This window comes from Centroberyx gerrardi, chromosome 18, assembly GCF_048128805.1.
Source record: "Centroberyx gerrardi isolate f3 chromosome 18, fCenGer3.hap1.cur.20231027, whole genome shotgun sequence".
Lineage (NCBI taxonomy): Eukaryota > Metazoa > Chordata > Actinopteri > Beryciformes > Berycidae > Centroberyx > Centroberyx gerrardi.
Window position 1 is genome coordinate 12744098 of NC_136014.1, and position 18692 is coordinate 12762789.

At 41.2% G+C, this 18692-nt stretch overlaps 2 protein-coding genes across 2 annotated transcripts; both read left to right on the top strand.

Annotated features, from left to right (window-relative positions):
• The first annotated feature begins 400 nt into the window (after window positions 1-400).
• Window positions 401-6690, top strand: LOC139925165 (sphingosine-1-phosphate phosphatase 1-like). Its single transcript, XM_071916419.2, has 3 exons — window positions 401-1525; window positions 3328-3417; window positions 4936-6690. Exons 1-3 carry the CDS (start codon window positions 788-790, stop codon window positions 5485-5487), a joined length of 1380 nt encoding a protein of 459 aa, XP_071772520.1. The 5' UTR covers window positions 401-787; the 3' UTR covers window positions 5488-6690.
• Window positions 6691-9470: 2780 nt separating this feature from the next.
• Window positions 9471-18651, top strand: abcd4 (ATP-binding cassette, sub-family D (ALD), member 4). The gene is made up of 19 exons (XM_071916401.2): window positions 9471-9832; window positions 10335-10453; window positions 10595-10722; window positions 11441-11580; window positions 11876-11992; window positions 12716-12841; window positions 13360-13410; window positions 13831-13925; window positions 14041-14162; window positions 14810-14901; window positions 15059-15148; window positions 15565-15770; window positions 16376-16467; window positions 16681-16717; window positions 16958-17007; window positions 17171-17223; window positions 17581-17657; window positions 17910-18025; window positions 18187-18651. The coding sequence occupies exons 1-19, from the start codon at window positions 9792-9794 to the stop codon at window positions 18292-18294; spliced, it is 1860 nt and encodes a 619-aa protein (XP_071772502.1). The 5' UTR covers window positions 9471-9791; the 3' UTR covers window positions 18295-18651.
• The last annotated feature ends 41 nt before the right edge of the window (window positions 18652-18692 follow it).

Below are 18692 nucleotides of genomic sequence, written 5' to 3' on the forward strand. Positions count from 1 at the left end.
TGGTTTTCTTGTTGTTCTCTTTCGTGTGTGTGTGTGTGTGTGTGTGTGTGTGTGTGTGTGTCTGATTACAAATAGATTATTACAGTATATTGGTATTTCTGTGACACATTTTGATCAAAAATACATACTTCACGAGCTTGAGTGTGCTGAAAACAGAGCCAGTTTCACTCCACTGTCCCAAATTGACCAAAATGTAATCTACATGTACAAATAGCCTACGTTTTGGACACATTTTGGTATATTTTGATACATATCTGTAAATATATTCTGAAGTACAGTATGAAATTATTTTTTTGCAGTATGTGTAATTCACAGTGAATCCAGCAAGTGGTGGTAATGTAACATTTTGGATACCGACCGAAGAACAGGAAGTCAGCCGAGGAGGAGAAGCGGAGGAGGAGCGGAAAAGCCGGAAGAAAAACAGGAAGACCCGTTGACGCAGTTAGCTCCATAGATTAATTTGGACGCAAGTAATGGTTAACTCTAACGGACTTTGGAAGTTGCTGTCCAAATCCTCCGCTATACAACCGAAATGCTGCTCTAGAGCTGTCGAAAGTCCGGCGGTTTGACTGCGGATACCACGGCGTAGCGCGCACCGAAAGTAACGGCTCCATTTAACCTAACGCCAAGCCAATGTTATTGTATATAGTTGGTTATAACGGAATGCAACGACCGTTACGTTGCATTTCAGCCTAAACTCCTCTGATGAACATGGTCTCCATTTTTACGACGGCAGACTACTGTGTGTTTTAGACAGGAATATACACCAGCGGGTTTCTTTTCAGAGATGGCGAAGGACTTTGTTAAGACGTTTGTACGACTGTGTAATTACCTGCAAGAACCATGTCACGTAGCGAGGTTTCAAAATTTCTGCGGCATTAAAGGCACATTCCCGGATAAAGCGAGCAAGGCGGGCGACGAAGTCAACGAGCCCAGTGGGGAAGCTGGTGAACAGGAGTTTCCTGGGCTGAGAAAAAGGCCACAGCAACAGGAAGAAAACGACAGCTCGAGCGCTGTTGGGAATGGGGCAGCCGTGCCAGAATCGTCCAAAACAGCAGGGGATGCGACCGGACCGCAGGGCAGCGGGGTGCCGGGCAGCGGCAGCCCTGCCCGGCGTGCAGCGGCAGAAAACGCCGATCCGGACAACGCCAGGGCAAAACCCCTCCGCAGAAACTCCCTGACAGGCGACGTGGGCCGTGAGTTCATCATCCACAACAAGCTCCTGTTCTATCTGTTCACGTTTGGGACCGAGCTCGGCAACGAGATGTTTTTTATTATATTTTTCCCTTTCCTCTTCTGGAATGTGGACGCCCTGGTCAGCCGGAGACTCATCGTGGTCTGGGCCTGGAACCTGTTTGTGGGACAGTCCACCAAGGATTTAGTGCGCTGGTCCCGGCCAGCATCCCCACCTGTGGTGAAGGTGGAGGTCTTCTACAACTCCGAGTACAGCATGCCGTCCACACACGCCATGACGGGGACAGCGATACCCTTCTGCCTCTTCCTCCTGTCGTATGGACGGTGGCAGGTGAGCACTTGTTGCAGGCTCATTCATTTCATTTAGGGGACAAGTTTAACACTGGGCTCAAAATGTCAAAGTGGCCAAATACAGAAAAAAAACAACTATAGTTTGCTGTAACAGTGTGTGTATATATATATATATATATAGCGGTTACTACTTACAGGCATGAGATGCACAATGTGGAAATGTGCAACAAGTTTCTCTTTATGCTCTATGCTGATGTTATAGTGTGATATAGCTACAGTATTTGCCCTGAGTGCTTTCAAAACTAGACATCAAACAATATTTTGTCACTCACATATGATGAAGGCACAATATGCAATGTAGAGCTGGAAAAAATGTGATAGAGTTATGACCATAGTCAGGTATGACAAACTACAACTAGATTTACAAATATCACAACTTTATGCCCAAATAGAAACATTATCCTCCTTATCTATTTAACTGTGTTGCCCTAGCCTGACTTTGCCCCATAGGGAGTAGAAAAGTTTAGTCTTGAAAGCCACATTACCTAGTCTTATGATGAAATACAACAGCTACAAGCATTACATTTATATTTTAGGCGTTTAGCTGATGCTCTTTCAGAGAAATTTACAATGAGCGCAACAATAGAATAATTGAAAATTCCCAGATCGCCAGGATTAAAAGCAATCAGTGGTAAGGAGTGTAGGTGTCAGAGTCACTGCACAAAAGATACAACAGATATTCCTGTGTCCTAAGAGTGATCGAGTATAATGGAGAAGTACTAGGTGAAGAGTGAAAAAGTAGATTTTTTTTAATAAACAAAAGAGGAACATTTTCAGTGAGGAAGGAAGATATGGGAGCGGTGCATGTGACTTGGGGGGGAGGGGAGGATACAGTAGGGGACAAGGGGACATAAAGTGTCTTCTGAAGAAATGCATTTCCAGGTTAAGATGGAAGGATGTGTAGGGAGTGGGAAGGCTTTTCCATCGTTGGGGAGTTAGGAGGGAGAAGAGTGTTGGCTGGGTGGAGTGATGGCAGGTCAGGGAACGGAGAGTTTAACACCTGGAGCGCAGCTCCTTTAGCAGACTTGTACACCAGAACAAGGGTTTTGGATTGCATGAACTGGGTGAGGGCCAGAGGGGTCCCTGAGGGGGTAGGACTTGAAGGAGGACGCTTCAAAACATGACTCAGTCTAAAGTAGTCAAAAGGCATATGCTTTTCACACAGTGACCTTTTGCATGATTTCTTTCTAAGATTGAAAATATGCCATCTAAATAGTTAGATTTATATTTATATTTATATTTATATTTTCCTAATATTGTCAACTGCAGTGTGGTAAATCCAACGCGGTGAGATTTCTTTATAGCTATTGAGCATTTACTTTTCCACTGGGAGTGAATTGTCCAAGAGATTTGATGTGACTGAGCACATTGTTAGTAATGCCAACCAAGGCACAGCGGTAGCTTCCCACTACCAAAATCCTACTGTATCATCTGACACGCCGTAGCATTGTGAGTGGGGGAAAAAGCCATGCAGTGAAACAAACAAATCAAAGAAGCAGAACAAAATACAGCAATGCACAATGATGTAATCCAAGTAGCACATTACTATGTAAGGACTAGGCCATGCATTATCTCACATGACTGAGTTTAAAGGCCTGATAACGGTGGGTATTAAGGATTTGCGGAAACTTTTAGTCTTCCAAAATGGGCCTGTAAAAAGAAGAAGTTCTTTAGTTTGACCAGAAAACCATGGTCTTTGTTTTTCCTGAAGCCGCAGTACGTCTGACAATATTCTGTCATCTGTGTTAATTTCCCGATGTTTTTCTTTATGCTCTCTCATAGTACTCTTTCCAGTTTGGCTTGTGTGTGGCTGTCTGCTGGAGCGTCTTGGTCTGTGTAAGCAGAGTCTACATGGGTATGCACTCTATTCTGGTAAGCATTATCAAAGACAAAGTCCCTCTCTGAAATATCTAGAAGCATATGCCAAGTATTTTCACAGCACAGTATGGCAACTCAGTTGCTGAAAAAACGCTTGGTAAGTACAGAGGAAGAGGGCCTCATTCTATTCATAACTGCATTTCAACTGTGCGAAACTGTGTGAAAACTAAATGTGTTGTCTCTGTTTTGTGGGGGTGCAAGTGTGGAATATCTGCCAGTCCATCCATAACAGTGATATATACATTATATAACATCATATGCACCTTGGATGGCTGTAAATGCCGTGGCTTGCTTAAAATATATCTGATGCTGCAGTTCATTTGATGTATCATAGAGTATATCTTTAACATACAATGATAGCACCACACCCTCCATACTGAAACCAGCTGGGCACATGTATGAGCAGAGCCGTCAAACCAGTTGCAGCCAGCAGATAAGAATAGATTCTGTAATGGCACAAAACCAAAGCCTGTGGAATTGTTTTCTGTATGTCCCAGTGCCGTTTTTATATACATATTTTTTTAAATTTTCATTTTCCATCATATGCACAACATATATAACCATACATACACAATACATGACAATAAAGACAAATACATGACAATAAAGACAAACTTATTAATTAAAAAATTTTGTGGACAAAAAAAATGTATGTCCCAGTGCTGACATCAACATAAATACATTTCAGCAACATCCTTAACATGCAGTCAGGCCATTACACTATGCCCACCCTTTTCCATATTTGAAACATACTGAAGAAACCTTAAATTTGTGATTAGTGGACGGCTTCCTGTGAGCAGAGTCCATCAGCAAATCACAACCAGTAGATTAGATTAGATCCTGTAACAGCCTCACAATCAATGTTGGTGGAATTTAGTTAGGTTCAGCATGTTCCAGTACTAACGTCAGTTTGTGTACCCATCAGCAGCTCTACTGTTTTTTTCAAGAGTTTTAAATGAGATGTTGCGGTGACAAGTTTTCTATAGCGTCTCCCACAGGGCAACAGTCAGAAACTGCAACAAAAGGTCTTTGTCCGTTTGAAGATGAAATACAGTAGATGTAAAGGAATTTAACTGGGAGGGAGATGTCAGTTATTGTTGAGCTTTGCCTCTTTGTGCCTCTTTGTGCATTACTGAAGTGTAAATGTCAGAATAGGGTTAGAGGGTTAAATGTTCTGTCATCAAATCTCACCTCATGACCAGAGAGTTATGCCATTTTTGGTGGAGCCACTATATATATCTGATAAAATATTACATTTTGTCATGTAGAGGGTTTGAATTAGTTTATTTTAAAAAAAAAAACTGGTTGTATAAATCAAAAATATGCCTCAAGTGACTCTGATAAGTATTTTTACAAAGTGCAAATATCAAGGACATCACCTCAATTGAATTTTTGGAATGACCGCTATCATAAACTTTGCTGGGTCATAATTCTCACCACTTTAAGTATTAAAAATTGTTTTATAACAGATGTTTATCGTTCACACAGTTCCTTTGTGTCCCTGTCTTGCAGGAGGTAATCACTGGCTTCCTGTACAGCCTTCTCATCCTCGCCTTCTTCCACACAGTTTTGGACAAGATCGACAGCTTCTACATGATGAACCACTATGCTCCACTGGTCATTGTGGTTTCACATGTGAGCCTGGGACTTGTGGCTTTCTCTCTGGATTCGTGGAGCACCTCGCGGGGCGACACAGCTCAGGCCCTGGGCACGGGTGCAGGGGCTGCCGTGGCCACCCATGTAAACCATCAGCTGGGGCTGCTGCTTGATCCGCCACTGTCAGCGATGCCTCTAACTCTACCACCCATAAGCACTAGCTTGGTGGTTCGCTCCCTGCTGCGCTTCCTGATTGGAGTTGCTGTCCTCCTCGTCACAAGGATGGTCATGAAAGCAATGACTATTCCATTCTTGTGTCGACTGTTTGGGCTGCCCTCGAACGACGTCAGACAGGCAAGGCAGCACATGAAAGTAGAGCTGCCATACCGTTACATTGTCTACAGTGTTATGGGTTTTAGTTGCGTCTGTGTGGTGCCTCTCCTCTTCAGCATCTTAAACCTTGCCTGAGCGTTGTCCGCAAATTCTTACATACTACTGAAATTTCGCCTTTACACAGTGAAGGCTAACACAGCACTCAGATACATGCTGCTTATTTTGATAAGAGAGAAAAGGCCCTGTTTCTGCATGGCAGAAACTCATTTAATATCCACCTGGTCAACACAGTAACGCGTTTCTTCAACCAGCATGAAGTTAAGTGGAACTTTGTAATTAAAGTTGGGGTAGGCAACTTTGGAGAAATGAGGAAGAATTTGAAAGTATACAACAAAAATCCCTCTCTCCCTCCTGCCAAACGAGGCTCAGTTGCGTGCATGACAGAGGGGCAAACTTGATAAATTCCAAACCTTTTGAACAAAACACAGCTCTGCTAGCTCAATGTAGTTGTTACTAAAACATTCATCAGCGAATAACATTTTTGTCAGCATAGATTAACCGTTGCGGTTACAAACACACATTGCTACAGACATTGGTCGAGCGAGGTTCACTCTATGTGGAGAGAGAGAGCGACGGCTCCTTAGCAGGCAAACTTGATGAATTCCAAACCTTTTATGCAAAACATAACTCTGCCAGCTCAGTCTAGTTGTAACTGAAATATCTGCCGGCAAAAAAACAATTTTTGTCAGACATAGACTATCTACCGCAGTGTCAAAGCCATAGCTACAGTAGCTACCTAACAGCAGTTGACTGACCAGAATGTGGCTCCTTGCTGATGAACAGTCTTGTGCAGTGGGGAAAATAACTGGCTTTCTTACACAACAAGTTTAATCCAGTTCCAGTATTCAGTTTGGATTATGGCTGTTTCACTTCATCTCTTCTGTGAATATAGTAGTTTTCTCTCTGTAGTTTGCAGGGCAGGCAGGCCTAGACTGTCTATACACGTGTGATTGACAGGTAGGGGCGGGACGCCTCCTTGCGGAAGAGCTGTCCTAATTGGTTGTTAAGATCCGGGCGCCCTCAAATTTTGGAGTGGCTGATTACAGGGCCTGGGACAGCCACAGAGACCAGACTTTGTCTCAGAGCATTTGAGCAAATATCACCAAAATGGTTCTAAAGGTTTGCCTACCCCATCTTTAAGGAATCTGTCAAATGTACTGTAATGATGCTTGTATTCAGTAATAAAGAATCTATGTCCATCTTTTGATCAAAATATAGCAGAATAATGTCAATAGAATATTCCATACTTTAAGAATAAACAGAATAATGAATCATGAATCAGTAAAGTGTGAACTCAATGAACTCACTTGTTGCCATTCTTGAGCAGCCTGGAAACAGGGAAATATTTTAGGGTTAGCTCTGGGTTACAGTTGACAGGGCAGTTACATGATCACTGTTTACTTAACTACATGGAAGACTCAAGGAAAATGTCCTTCACTATTTTTAGTCTGTGTCTTAAATGGTCCATTTCCACATTAGCCTGGCCAACAGGCTGCATAGGCCAAGAAATACAAATACTGGGCCGACAACGGTACAATAAATGCAGTAGCTATTCACCGCCATTTTGCACATTATCTTGTGCTACAAAATTGTTTAAAATTGTCTAAAGTATAAAATTCTAATTGTTTGGTAAAGCATTCACCCCCTTCACTAACTTGGGCTGAATCTCACTACAACATTTCAAAACATATTCATACTTCATCTTTAGTGCATATAGAGACATTTTGAATGCATTTATAGTGCAATTATAGTGTACAGAAAAAAATCTAAGGTTAGAAACGAACTAATTGAAGCAGCCAAATTAGTCCAATCCCCTGCAACAAATACTGGTGGAAAGAGGAAAGTGCTGTTACTGCAGTTACATGTTACTCAAACCAGTGTTGGAGTAGCTACTTCTCTAGAAAACCACCTGGGTAAATGTGAGAGTAATATTGCATACTAGCAGAGCATTAGAGTATGTAATAGAAGATGTTTCATTTAGTTTCATTTAAAAGCAGTACAGAAATCTGATTGCTGACAGTTGTGACAGATTTTATGTAGGCTGGAATACAGATTTACTAGCAAGAACACAATAATTAGAGAAAATATAAATATTGTTCAAAACTCTGAAGTACAACATGAAGATGAAGCAGCATGATGTCATGTTGAACAAATGTTTGTCATGTTTGTGCCAGTATAAGGCAATTCAGCCCAAAGTAAACATGAGGGTGAATGCTACAACAAACCAAATTTTAACATACATTTCTAGAATTTCCATTGTAGTTTGCATAACAACGCCTAATGCAAGCTTGCAAAAAGTCAATAAAAGTCATTAGTGAAGGACTGTGGTATACCAGGCATTGAGTTCTTAGTAAACCCAAAAACCTTCCAATGTGGGAAGTGGGTTTCTGTTTAACCTTTGAGCGAGTAAGATAAGGTTTCAGGTTTTTATCTGATTGGCAATTCAGCCTGTCACCCAAATCCAGATCCAGCCCACGACTCTTCTAACTGCTTCACCATTTAGGTGAAGCAGTTAGAAGAGAGACTCTGCTGTTAGAAGAGAAACTCTGCTGTTCTCGCAGATTTAACCAGAGGCGATGGCAATGTTTGTCAATCTGAGTTTTGCTCTGGGTTAGTATTTTGTAAAATGTTTCATACAAATCATGGGGAAAAAACATCAGGGACAAGTGGCCCAAAAAGCTTTGTACTGTACAGTAGACAGGGCTTAATTCTCCCTAAAGCTGTGAAAGATGTCCTCAAGAATGGGGGCTGCATGGAAGGTGACAAAAAAAAAAGATCATGTTATTATCTCATAGATTCTTCTGCTGTGTGTACTCGTTTTTAAAAAGTAAAACAAATGTTATGTTTTTTAACCTAAACTTCTGCATACGCTCCTGTGTTGTTACCAAAAGCTAAACTCAGTTCATTGTAAGAGACACAACACATGATGGATGTGTGGAAAAGCCTTGTCAAATGCAGAAATTTGAAGCTTGGTGGACAAATAGAGAGCTGAATGGACACCTCACAGCTGTTCAGGCAGCTGACATCACACCCACTGCAACAACTAACACATTTAGTTGCTTTGTCAGATGGAGTTTTATCTGAAATATAATAATGTAGGAAAGAGGCCATCTTCTGTCTAAATCAAGAGTGTTTTGAATCACCAAATTAGGTAGTATGGCAAAACACAAACTGTCACAGAAATCTCTTTAGTTGGAGAGTGATCACCCACATGGTTCTTGCTACCATGATGCCAACATTGAAGAAAGAAGTGTATTTACTTCTTAAGTCCATCAGGTGGAGCCAGAGAGTTGCCTTCACTTGGTGCTGAGCAGTTCAGTAAAACCACAGAGATCCATTAGAGGAGCCAACTCCATCTCCAGTCTTTCCCATTCACTGCATGGAGGTTTTACAGTTTTTGGTGTTGAAAATGCTATTTAACACTGGTGCTAAGCTAAGCCTAACTGTAATGGGCTTTTTCAGGAACAGCACATGATGTGGATGGAGTTGAAACACATGAGTAAACCTAAGCTATTCTTTATTTAATTGTCTTTCCACATTTTCACAATTCCCTAGACATAAGATGTTTCACAAAATGCATTGTGCTAAATCAGATCTCTTGAATTTGCTACATATTAGCACTAAGTGTTAATGGTGAGTGGCTCAGTGGTTTACAGCAGGAGGGCCTGGGCTCCTGGCTCTTTCTTTGCATGTATTTACCATTCACTGCACTGTAATACCAACGCTGGATGCATATCGGATAAGTGATAATATGAATATTCTGTCAACACTGAAAAGCTAATCTTGGAACATTTGAAAAAAAAAAAAAAAAAAAAAGGCTTGCTTTGTGACCCATACATGGGGTTCACCTGCTCTTGGTGTCCACATGTATTCTGATTTTCACAATAATAATAATAATTGTGCAAAAATAAGTTTGTTTTTTTCTTAGTCAAAATTTGAGTGCTGTGGATTTGCAGAAATTACGCTTTTATTCTGAAAAAGTCAGACCGGAAGTTGCCTGGCGGAACACAGCCCGAGTTTATTTACGTTACCTACACAGACTTCAGCGTCTGCTTGGTGAGTGTAGTGGACTGTGTTAGACTCTGTTAGGCTGGGCTAGGCTAGGCTAGTATGTCGGCATTGTTTAGTGAGGCTAGTTGTGAAGGGAATAACCGAACTAACTACTTTAGTTAATGTTGTAATTTTGTACCGATATCAATCACCCACACACCACCACTAACTAATGTTACCGACTGTTGCTGTAAGTTAGCTCACACCCCCTTTCTCTGGCTGACTCTCTAGGCTAACTAACAGTTAGTTGGTTAAAGTTAGCTTGCATTAGTCCTCAAAACCCATGAGAAGTTTGAACTTGAGAAACTGGTCACCTGGTGCCTGTGCAGATGCCACGTTTGGAAAGGACAAATGGCAGAGAGACAAAAAGGTAAGACCAAGTTAACTTTACTTCTGATGAACCTGCATGCAAACTGGTTGTTAGGCGCACAACTGTCACACAACCTACCGTTAGCCGTTTGCTGTTAACGGTGTTATACCTCAAGTCATTTAAACTCAGTATATTTTTCCTCGTAGCTAGTTTTGATGCATTACGTTCAGTTTGATTCAGGTTTATTGCCATTGTCACCTTTGACCTTACACGTGCACAGTACATTTCTGTTCAGGTCACGGTGCATCCCAAACGAGCAAAAACAAGACAATGTAAAACATAAATGGTGCAAAAAGAGAACATAGTGGAGCAATGCGGTAGAATTCTAGTATTGCAATATTACCACCAGCAGTGTAAGTGACTGATGCAAAGTATTTCAACATAACTGAATCACACTATTCGGAAGGTGCATGGCAGTATGGGATGTAGGTTTAATGTGTCTGGTGCATAAGATTTGAGGATTTGTAATCTCTCCCCATCTCTCTCCTTGTCTCTAACCCAGGCCAAAGTTAGACTGGAGGTTTGTGCAGAGGTTCTGCAGTATCCAGAAGGTCTTGTTTCCATCATGGACCAGCCAGAATGTCCTGATGTTTGGTACACTGCTTGGCGTCACTCTGACAGGTAACTGCTACAATGACAAAACCTATAATTGTTTTGTGCAAGAGAAGAAGCATGACAGCCAAAATACATGAAGCAATGACCTAATGAGTTGTCTCCTAACAATGCGCTAACAAATCTTTTTTTTTTTTTTCCTGCCATCAGAGCAGCTGATCATTTACCAAGTGGGCGTCCTTCCCAGCCAGTTCTACAAGGTGCTGGCTGACAAAGATTACCCGGGCTTCAGGAATCTGGTGGGCCTCGCTATGGTGCTCATACTGCTCAACTCCACAGTAAGTTGATGCAGCAGTGGGGGATGCAGTGGATAGACAAATGGGTAAATTTGACACTGGCACAAATCAGTTAAACTAGTTCATCATTCTGAACCTGATCCTTGCCACAATCCCACAATTGCCACCTTTTGAGGCTTTAAATACACTGTTGAATTTGTCATATTTGGGTCGAGTCCTCCATTCTTCATGCATCATCTTCCAACTTGTAGATGCGTACCCAACAAACCCCGACTTCAGCAGTGATTGTATTGTTGCATCATGAAGCTATTTTCTATATTTTATGGCATAACATCATATTTGATTGCTTTATGATTACTGGTTTAAAAGACAGTGGCCCCTCTACAAGGTCAGGACAACCCAACCTGTTTATACAGACTGGCTTTAAAGGGCATGCTCTAAATTGGTGTGTGTGTATTTTGCTTTTGGACATAAGAAACACCCACACATCTTGGTCTATCCTCAGAAAATAGAAATTTGATATAGAGTATATTAGACCACATTCTTTTTTAGATTAACTGGAGTAGGTGTTCATTTACCATTTATTATCATTTAGGTAGTTCATTTACCACTAGTCTGTATAATGCTGTGGATTATATTGAGAAACGATTGCTTGCTTGCTCTCTGATCAGACACCTACACGTTTTTATCTCTCAATCGCTTTTATTTTGTAATACACTCTTTTCCTCCTTTCCTCTCTTTCTTTGTCTCCCTCTCCCAGATGAAAAGTGTGGACCAGTACATCTGCAGTCAGATGTATGTCAACTGGAGGAAGACACTAACTGAGAGCCTCCATACCGCCTACTTCCAAGGCAGAGTCTATTACACACTCAATGTGCTCAGAGAGGACATAGATAACCCGTAAGCCTGGAGGGTTTTCTTTTTGTCTAATCTTGTGTTTGTTTTAAAAAAGAAACACAAACCAAGTTTCAGTTCATCAGCAGTTACAACTATACAAATACAAAACTGTACATATTAACTGATGTTTAACAAGAGTCGTACATCAAAATATAGCATATAGAAATGTTTTCTATTTTAAAGTTGGTATTAGACCATGTGGCCATTTCAATATGAAACATGATCATATGCTTCAGTACAGTTTAGTCAATCAGTTCTGATTTGTTTTTCTTTGTGAATGTTTCTGTTTGATTTGCAGAGACCAGCGAATCAGTCAGGATGTAGAGAGGTTGTGCAAACAGATGAGCACCATGGCAAGTCGTCTGATTGTTTCCCCGTTCACCTTGGCTTACTACACCTACCACTGCTTTTACAGGTGAGTTCGTAGCATGGCAGTATACAATGCAGTTTCACACGTCACCCACATATTAGCATTTCTGAACACACTTGGAAGATGCCTGTCATTGGTGTCATTGGTGACATGCATGGTGTTTTATTATGCTTCAAAGCGTCAAATTATTAAAATCACATTTCCCACATTTCTTTTTGTGAGAGGCAGATGTAAGTGAAAGACAGGAAAGAGGGAAAGAAAACATAATTTCTGTTGTTGCAATTGCATTGGAGAGCTAGCCAGATAGATTCTTTCTCTCTAAGTGTTTAGCAAGTTTAGCAGTGTTTATAACACAGGATGTCTCCAGCTGTGACCAGTGTTGACATTTTGCAGAGTGACGCATCCACTTTTGTTATGTATAAACAATTTTAGCTCTACCCATCCAATGTGCTCTCTTTTGCTTTGAAGAAAAAGAAGAGGAGACAGTCCACCCGTCATCATTAACTTTATCAGTATTTTGGATAGTAGACAGTTAAGAAAGACAGAAAGTGGGAGAAATACGTGCAACTGCACAAAAACAGTGGAGACACAAACCCACAAGTATTCGTCCACTCAAACATGAGTCACGTCCACACAGTGTGTTTAGTGGTTTGAGAACTGCTGCCACAAATTCTTTTGTGAGAAACAAATTTGAAGATGGTAGATATGAATTCCTTTTGTTATTCTTCTTCTTATCATATCACCCACATCTGCTTCTCTTCCTCGCAGCACTGGCTGGATTGGTCCTGTGAGTATCTTTGGCTACTTTGTCATCGGGACCATTGCCAACAAAATTCTTATGGGGCCGATTGTGTCGACTCTGTTTGAACAAGAAAAACTGGAGGGAGACTTCAGGTAAGTTGAATGTGGTGTAACATGTGACAGATACACAATGTTGTGATAAGAAGAACTTGTGCTGATAAACAAGCGAAGCTGGATTGACTTGACGTGGCCACTCCACATGTATTGTGTTTTCTAAACTGATCAGGAAACTAAACTAGACAAAAGAAGTTTGAAAGGCAGATGTCAGCATTTAGCAATGACATGCTGAACTTGAACAAGGTGGTTGGATATTGAGCCATCTTTATTGGACGCGTGTCCTTCTAAAGTTTATTGTCACACAAACCAGTTGTTTAAAGAGGAAGTTACTGATGTAGACTTTGGCCCAAAGCCTTTTGCAGAAATATCACAGGATATGTGTCAGCTAAATCAAATCTTTTGCCATCTTATTATCACAGGTTGAAATGGTGACAGTTTTTGATGGTGGGGAGATAATTACGCTGAAAGAAAATTTATCTTTCATTGCGCTGTGTGGTTTTAAAAGAAGGTGAAAAAACATTTTCACAAAAATGGTGGTGTTTTTGTTTCTCCAGATTCAAGCACATGCAGATCCGCGTCAACGCAGAGTCTGCAGCTTTTTACAGGTTAGACACGTGCACATCATTTACAGACCTGGGTCAACTTTTTATCATTTGTTTTATCCTGCCCAGGAGCCAGGTAGGAAGGGTTTGCCACATAGGAAAATACAAACAATGCCAGAAAGTTTAGACAATCACAGGTAGGTAAAACTCTAGTTAGTACACTTTCCTGCCACTAGCTGAATTGTCCTGAAATGACAAATCCCGCCCATCCTGGGCTCCAAGCAGGTTAAAACAAATGCTGAGAAGTATTTGCAAATACAGTATAACTCAGGTTTGACAATTATTTCTTCCCAGTAAGTGGTTCATGGTATCTGCCCAGATGTAAAGATGTTATGTACCTGGCTGTAGTCTGTCTGTTCTTTTCCCTCATACAATCCCCTGTCTGTACTTGTGTAAGTGGCTTGTGCCTGTCTGTCTGTATAGAGCTGGTAAAGTGGAGCACATGAGGACTGACCGAAGATTGCAGACTCTATTGCATACTCAAAAGAGTCTAATCAACAAGGAGCTCTGGCTTTATAGTAAGACCATTCTTCTCTCTCTCTCTCTCTCTCTCTCTCTCTCTCTCTCTCTCTCACACACACACATACACGCGCACACACACACAGAGCTAACCTCTGCCCTGTCCTCTCTCAGTTGGGGTGAACACCTTTGACTACCTGGGAGGTTTCCTCAGCTACATCATCATCGCCATCCCCATCTTCACTGGTATCTACGACGGTCTCAGCCCCGGTGAGCTCAGTGCGCTCATCAGTAAGGTACGCATTCATCCACTTCCATGGGTTTTTGTATTTATTTTGTCCTTCTTTCTCTTTCAGAACTTGTAGTTATTGAGCAATACAGAAAAGGCCATTAAAGGGCTGTTTAATGGCTCATTGTCAACTAAGGAGACATATCAGCTTTGTATGAGAAAATACATCTGTTTCCTTCTGTACAAAACTTGGCCTCCATTTAAAAAAAACAAAACAAAAAAAAAAAAAAAAGTGCTGGCAAGGTAAAAACAAAAAATATCATGAATGTTGCTCCTGATCATAATACTGTATGTCTCCATCTTAGAATAGCAGGCTCATTTGAAGAGAGTGAATTTTGTTGCTACTTTGACCACTGGGTGGCAGCAAAGTTCATCTATCCTGAAAAACCTATTAAACAGCATTCTTACTCATAATTGTCTAGGTTAGACTGAGGTCTCATTCCTCGATGACTGTTAATAGGCATTACAGTCATCGAGTCATTATGTCGGATGTAGGCAAGCATAATCAAGAAAGTATTACAATCACAAAGTATTACATTTCAGCCTATTTTCTTATATACCTTTTTGTTGCTATCTTTTCTCTCTCTTTGTTCATGCTTTTTTTTTTCTCTCTGCTTCACTTTCTCTGGTTCTCCCTCTCCTTTTCATATGCAGAATGCCTTTGTGTGCATCTACTTGATAAATGGCTTCACGCAGCTAATAGACCTGTCAACCACTCTGTCAGATGTGGCTGGATACACCCACAGGTACACACACTGCATACTCATCATCTCGTGTGTGTGTGTGTGTGCGTCTGTGTGTGTGTGAAAATCACCTCCTTGAAGACAGATGACCACAGCAGCATTAGTGTATGTCAGCCACCATTTCATTTTATGAATCTGTATGTGTGTGTGTTGTGGTCAGGATTGGGGAGCTGAGGGAGGTGATGGATGACATCTTGCGGACGCAGTGTGACTACGACCCGGCGTCAGGGGAAAGCTACGACTTTGACAGGTTGGACTGTGTTTGTCTCAAGACTGTTTCACATTCTCCTCTGTTGCAACTATCTCTTAATTGGTGATCTCAAGTACAAAGCAAACACCACACCAAATGCATACATAGCACACCAAAATACAATAAAGTTTATTTAACCAACAGAATGCATTTTAGAGGGTGCAGACATGCCTAATATTAGATTAGATGAAACTTATAATGAATGATGAATTTGGATCATCACAGCAGCAGAGAAAACGATATAGATAAGAATGAGACAAATAGAGAGTCCTGAAGATGATAAATAATTACAACAGCTGAATATATTGAAAATAATACAGCAAATAAATAAAGATACAGTGCATTAACTACTGCTTGTAACAAAGCCTTTCAGCCTCCCCCTGGTCTTTGCTCTGTCGTTTCCTCCCTCCACACAGTGACTTTGACGTCCACGGAGGCCCAGCGGACACCGCCTTCATCCTGGACCGCCTGTCCTACAAGTCTCCCTACTCAGACCAGCTGCTGGTGGAGGACCTGAGTCTGAGGATCAGCCAGGGAACGAACCTGCTGGTGGTGGGGAACACGGGCACCGGCAAGACGTCACTACTGAGGGTCCTGAACCGCCTCTGGGAGGCGCACAGTGGTGAGAGAGGCTGATGGTGAAGTGAGAGGGACGGAGGGAGGGTTGAGGGATTGAATTTAATTGAGTTTAGTGCAATTATATGGTGGGACAGGACCTAAATGAACAGGTGTGCAAAGATCTGAGGTCCTTTCCTGACCTGTTTGGACAGTAATAATGATCCCTGATTGGAATATTTGGTGTACTGTATGTGACTTGCATATCGGTATATAATCTTATTCACATCATGGGTATTCATATTTAAAATTTTAATGACTGAAATCACTCAAATTAAAGTGTTGTTTTTCTTTTTCTTTTTTGTCTAGATAGATAGATACTTTATTGTTCTCCCAAGAGGAAATTTGTATTCACAGCCTGCACATGGAGACATTAAAGAACAGTAATACAGGAGTATCGAAAACAATAGTGAACAGCAATACTAGAGTTCAGTTTTTTTTCTATGTAGCTATTTTTATGAGGGGTGGGGGAAGGCATGCCCCGTGTTTGTTATATATATTTATTTATACTTTGTACTGCAGAAACGTGAAAGTCAAAGGAATCCAAAAAAGATGGGGTGTGATTTGTGATTTCTGCACACATTAGTCGCTTCATGTTTTTCTTTTCCTCAGGTTTTGTCCAGATGACCACGTGCTTCGGACCCAGAGGGACGCTCTTCCTGCCCCAGAAGCCGTACCTGACTGACGGCACGCTGCGAGAACAGGTAGCTCTCTCACCCAAAACAGTTCCCCTTTTAAAAGTTGTTTTCCTTTAGAGACTTTGCTCGTTTCCATTGCTAACTGCCTCAAGCCTTTCAATTAATAATAAATGTATTTGTACAGTGTTTTTCTTAACAAATTTACAAAGTGCTGAAATCTAAGCAGGAATCAAAAACAAACACTGAATAAGGATTTACCGGATCTTTTCTCTTCAACAGGTGATCTACCCCTTGAAGGATATTTACCCTGCATCAGGTACGATGTTGTATACTGCAGTCAATAACTGTGACTGCACAGTATTAAAACTGTATATCCTCTAAGAAGTTTAATGAATACAGGGTGACATTTCTAATCAGTCTAAACTGAGATATTGGGCCTTGGCTTTTACTTGTAAATCTGTGTTGATGCTGCCTTGTAGAATTACTGCCACACACTACCAATAATTTTCTCAGTCCCAGAGTGAGTTATATACGTAATATGGGTTTCCTTTTTCAGGGTCAGTGGATGATGACAGAATTATACAATTTCTGGAACTAGCAGGGGTGGTGAGTTAATTATTACTATACTGTATTAAGCAAAATTTCACTTTTATTTCACATATTATCATGTATTTTACTACGTATTCACCTTGAATGCTGCATTAACTCATTTTTAATCTTCAACATAAATCGATCCTGAATCAAACCTGATCTCTGTCCACTACTCCAGTCTAGCCTCCTGAAGCGGACAGGCGGGTTGGACGAAAAGGTCGACTGGAACTGGTAAGAGGAAACACAAGAAGGATAAGAGACAACAAAGGGTCATAGTGTAACAATAAATATGTGTATTGTTACTGTCTCAAGAGTCAAATTCAGGTCAGTCAGTCAGGCTGAGATACTTCACTCCTCCTGTACTCTATCAAACTTGTCTTGAGAATATCCTTTTCAGCACTATCTAATTAAAAGGAAATAAAAGTGGTATTTTCGTGAAAAATTTACTTTAACTATGAAGCTTAACACCTTACCTGCAAATGTTCACCCCCACAATCCTCTTCCCGTATTCAGAAAGAAGTATTATTCATCATCGCCAGAAATGGACTGTGAGATTATACAGAATCTGAACTTGTTTTCTCTCTGCAGGTATGATGTCCTGTCTCCAGGCGAGATGCAGCGCCTCTGCTTTGCACGCCTCTTCTACCTGCAGCCCAAATATGCAGGTCTGTTCCTTGGATCTCTGTTTTGTATTTATTAAAGCACTGGAAGGATAAAGGTTGTCATGATAGTGATTCTGACACTGAGCTTGCTCGTGTTTGATGAAGCCAACAGGACTTTGAGAGGAGCTGGGGCTGCCTACTGTCTTTAAATTAACATCTTACGTTGAATGTACCTCTGGATATAAAACATTTGACTGCGTTAAAGGTGACCCAGGCTGCGGATCAATTAAACTGTTGTCCTCCCCTTTCTCCCAGTGTTGGATGAGGCCACCAGCGCTCTGACCGAGGAGGCGGAGGCTCAGCTGTACCGAGCCTGTAAGCAGCTCGGCATGACTTTGGTCAGTCTGGGACACCGCAGCAGCCTGGAGAAGGTACTGAACATGCATGCTGTACAGTCCAGGCTGGGCGTCCCAAAACCAGCTTGGCATATTAAAAAGATGACTGCAGTTAGCCTTGATTAGTCATTACATGATCATAGTGTAAATCTGTCAGTGGTAATAACTGTCTCTGTCTGTCTTCCCGTTTCTACCAGTACCATGATGTCCAGTTGAAGCTGTGTGGAGGCGGCCAGTGGGAGCTCACCAAGTTAAAAGCGGGTGGCGGCAGCCTAATTCTCAGAGAAGCAGGGTCACCGCTTTGAATCCCTGGACGAGCTAGAAGGATCATTATGGAAAAGGTGAACAAGAAACACTCCCATTCATCAATAACTACAATGTAAGTGCCTTTGAGCGAGGTCCTTGAACACAGTTCCAGTGGAGCCGCTCACTGGCCAACAGTACACGGCCAGTTTGTGTATATGAATGTTATCGCCTCTCTCTATCATGGAAAAAATGACCCAGGAAAGAGAATGGACACGTTAGACTCAGTAAAATATCATTTTTTATTAAGTGCCTGATTAAAATTGTTTATTGTATTTTGTTCATGATGATTATATGGAAATATTACTACTGTATGACACAATTTTGTAATAAAACACATGTTCTTCACCTCTCAGTAACTTCATATCAAGAGCAGTTTACATCGATATACAACTTAAAA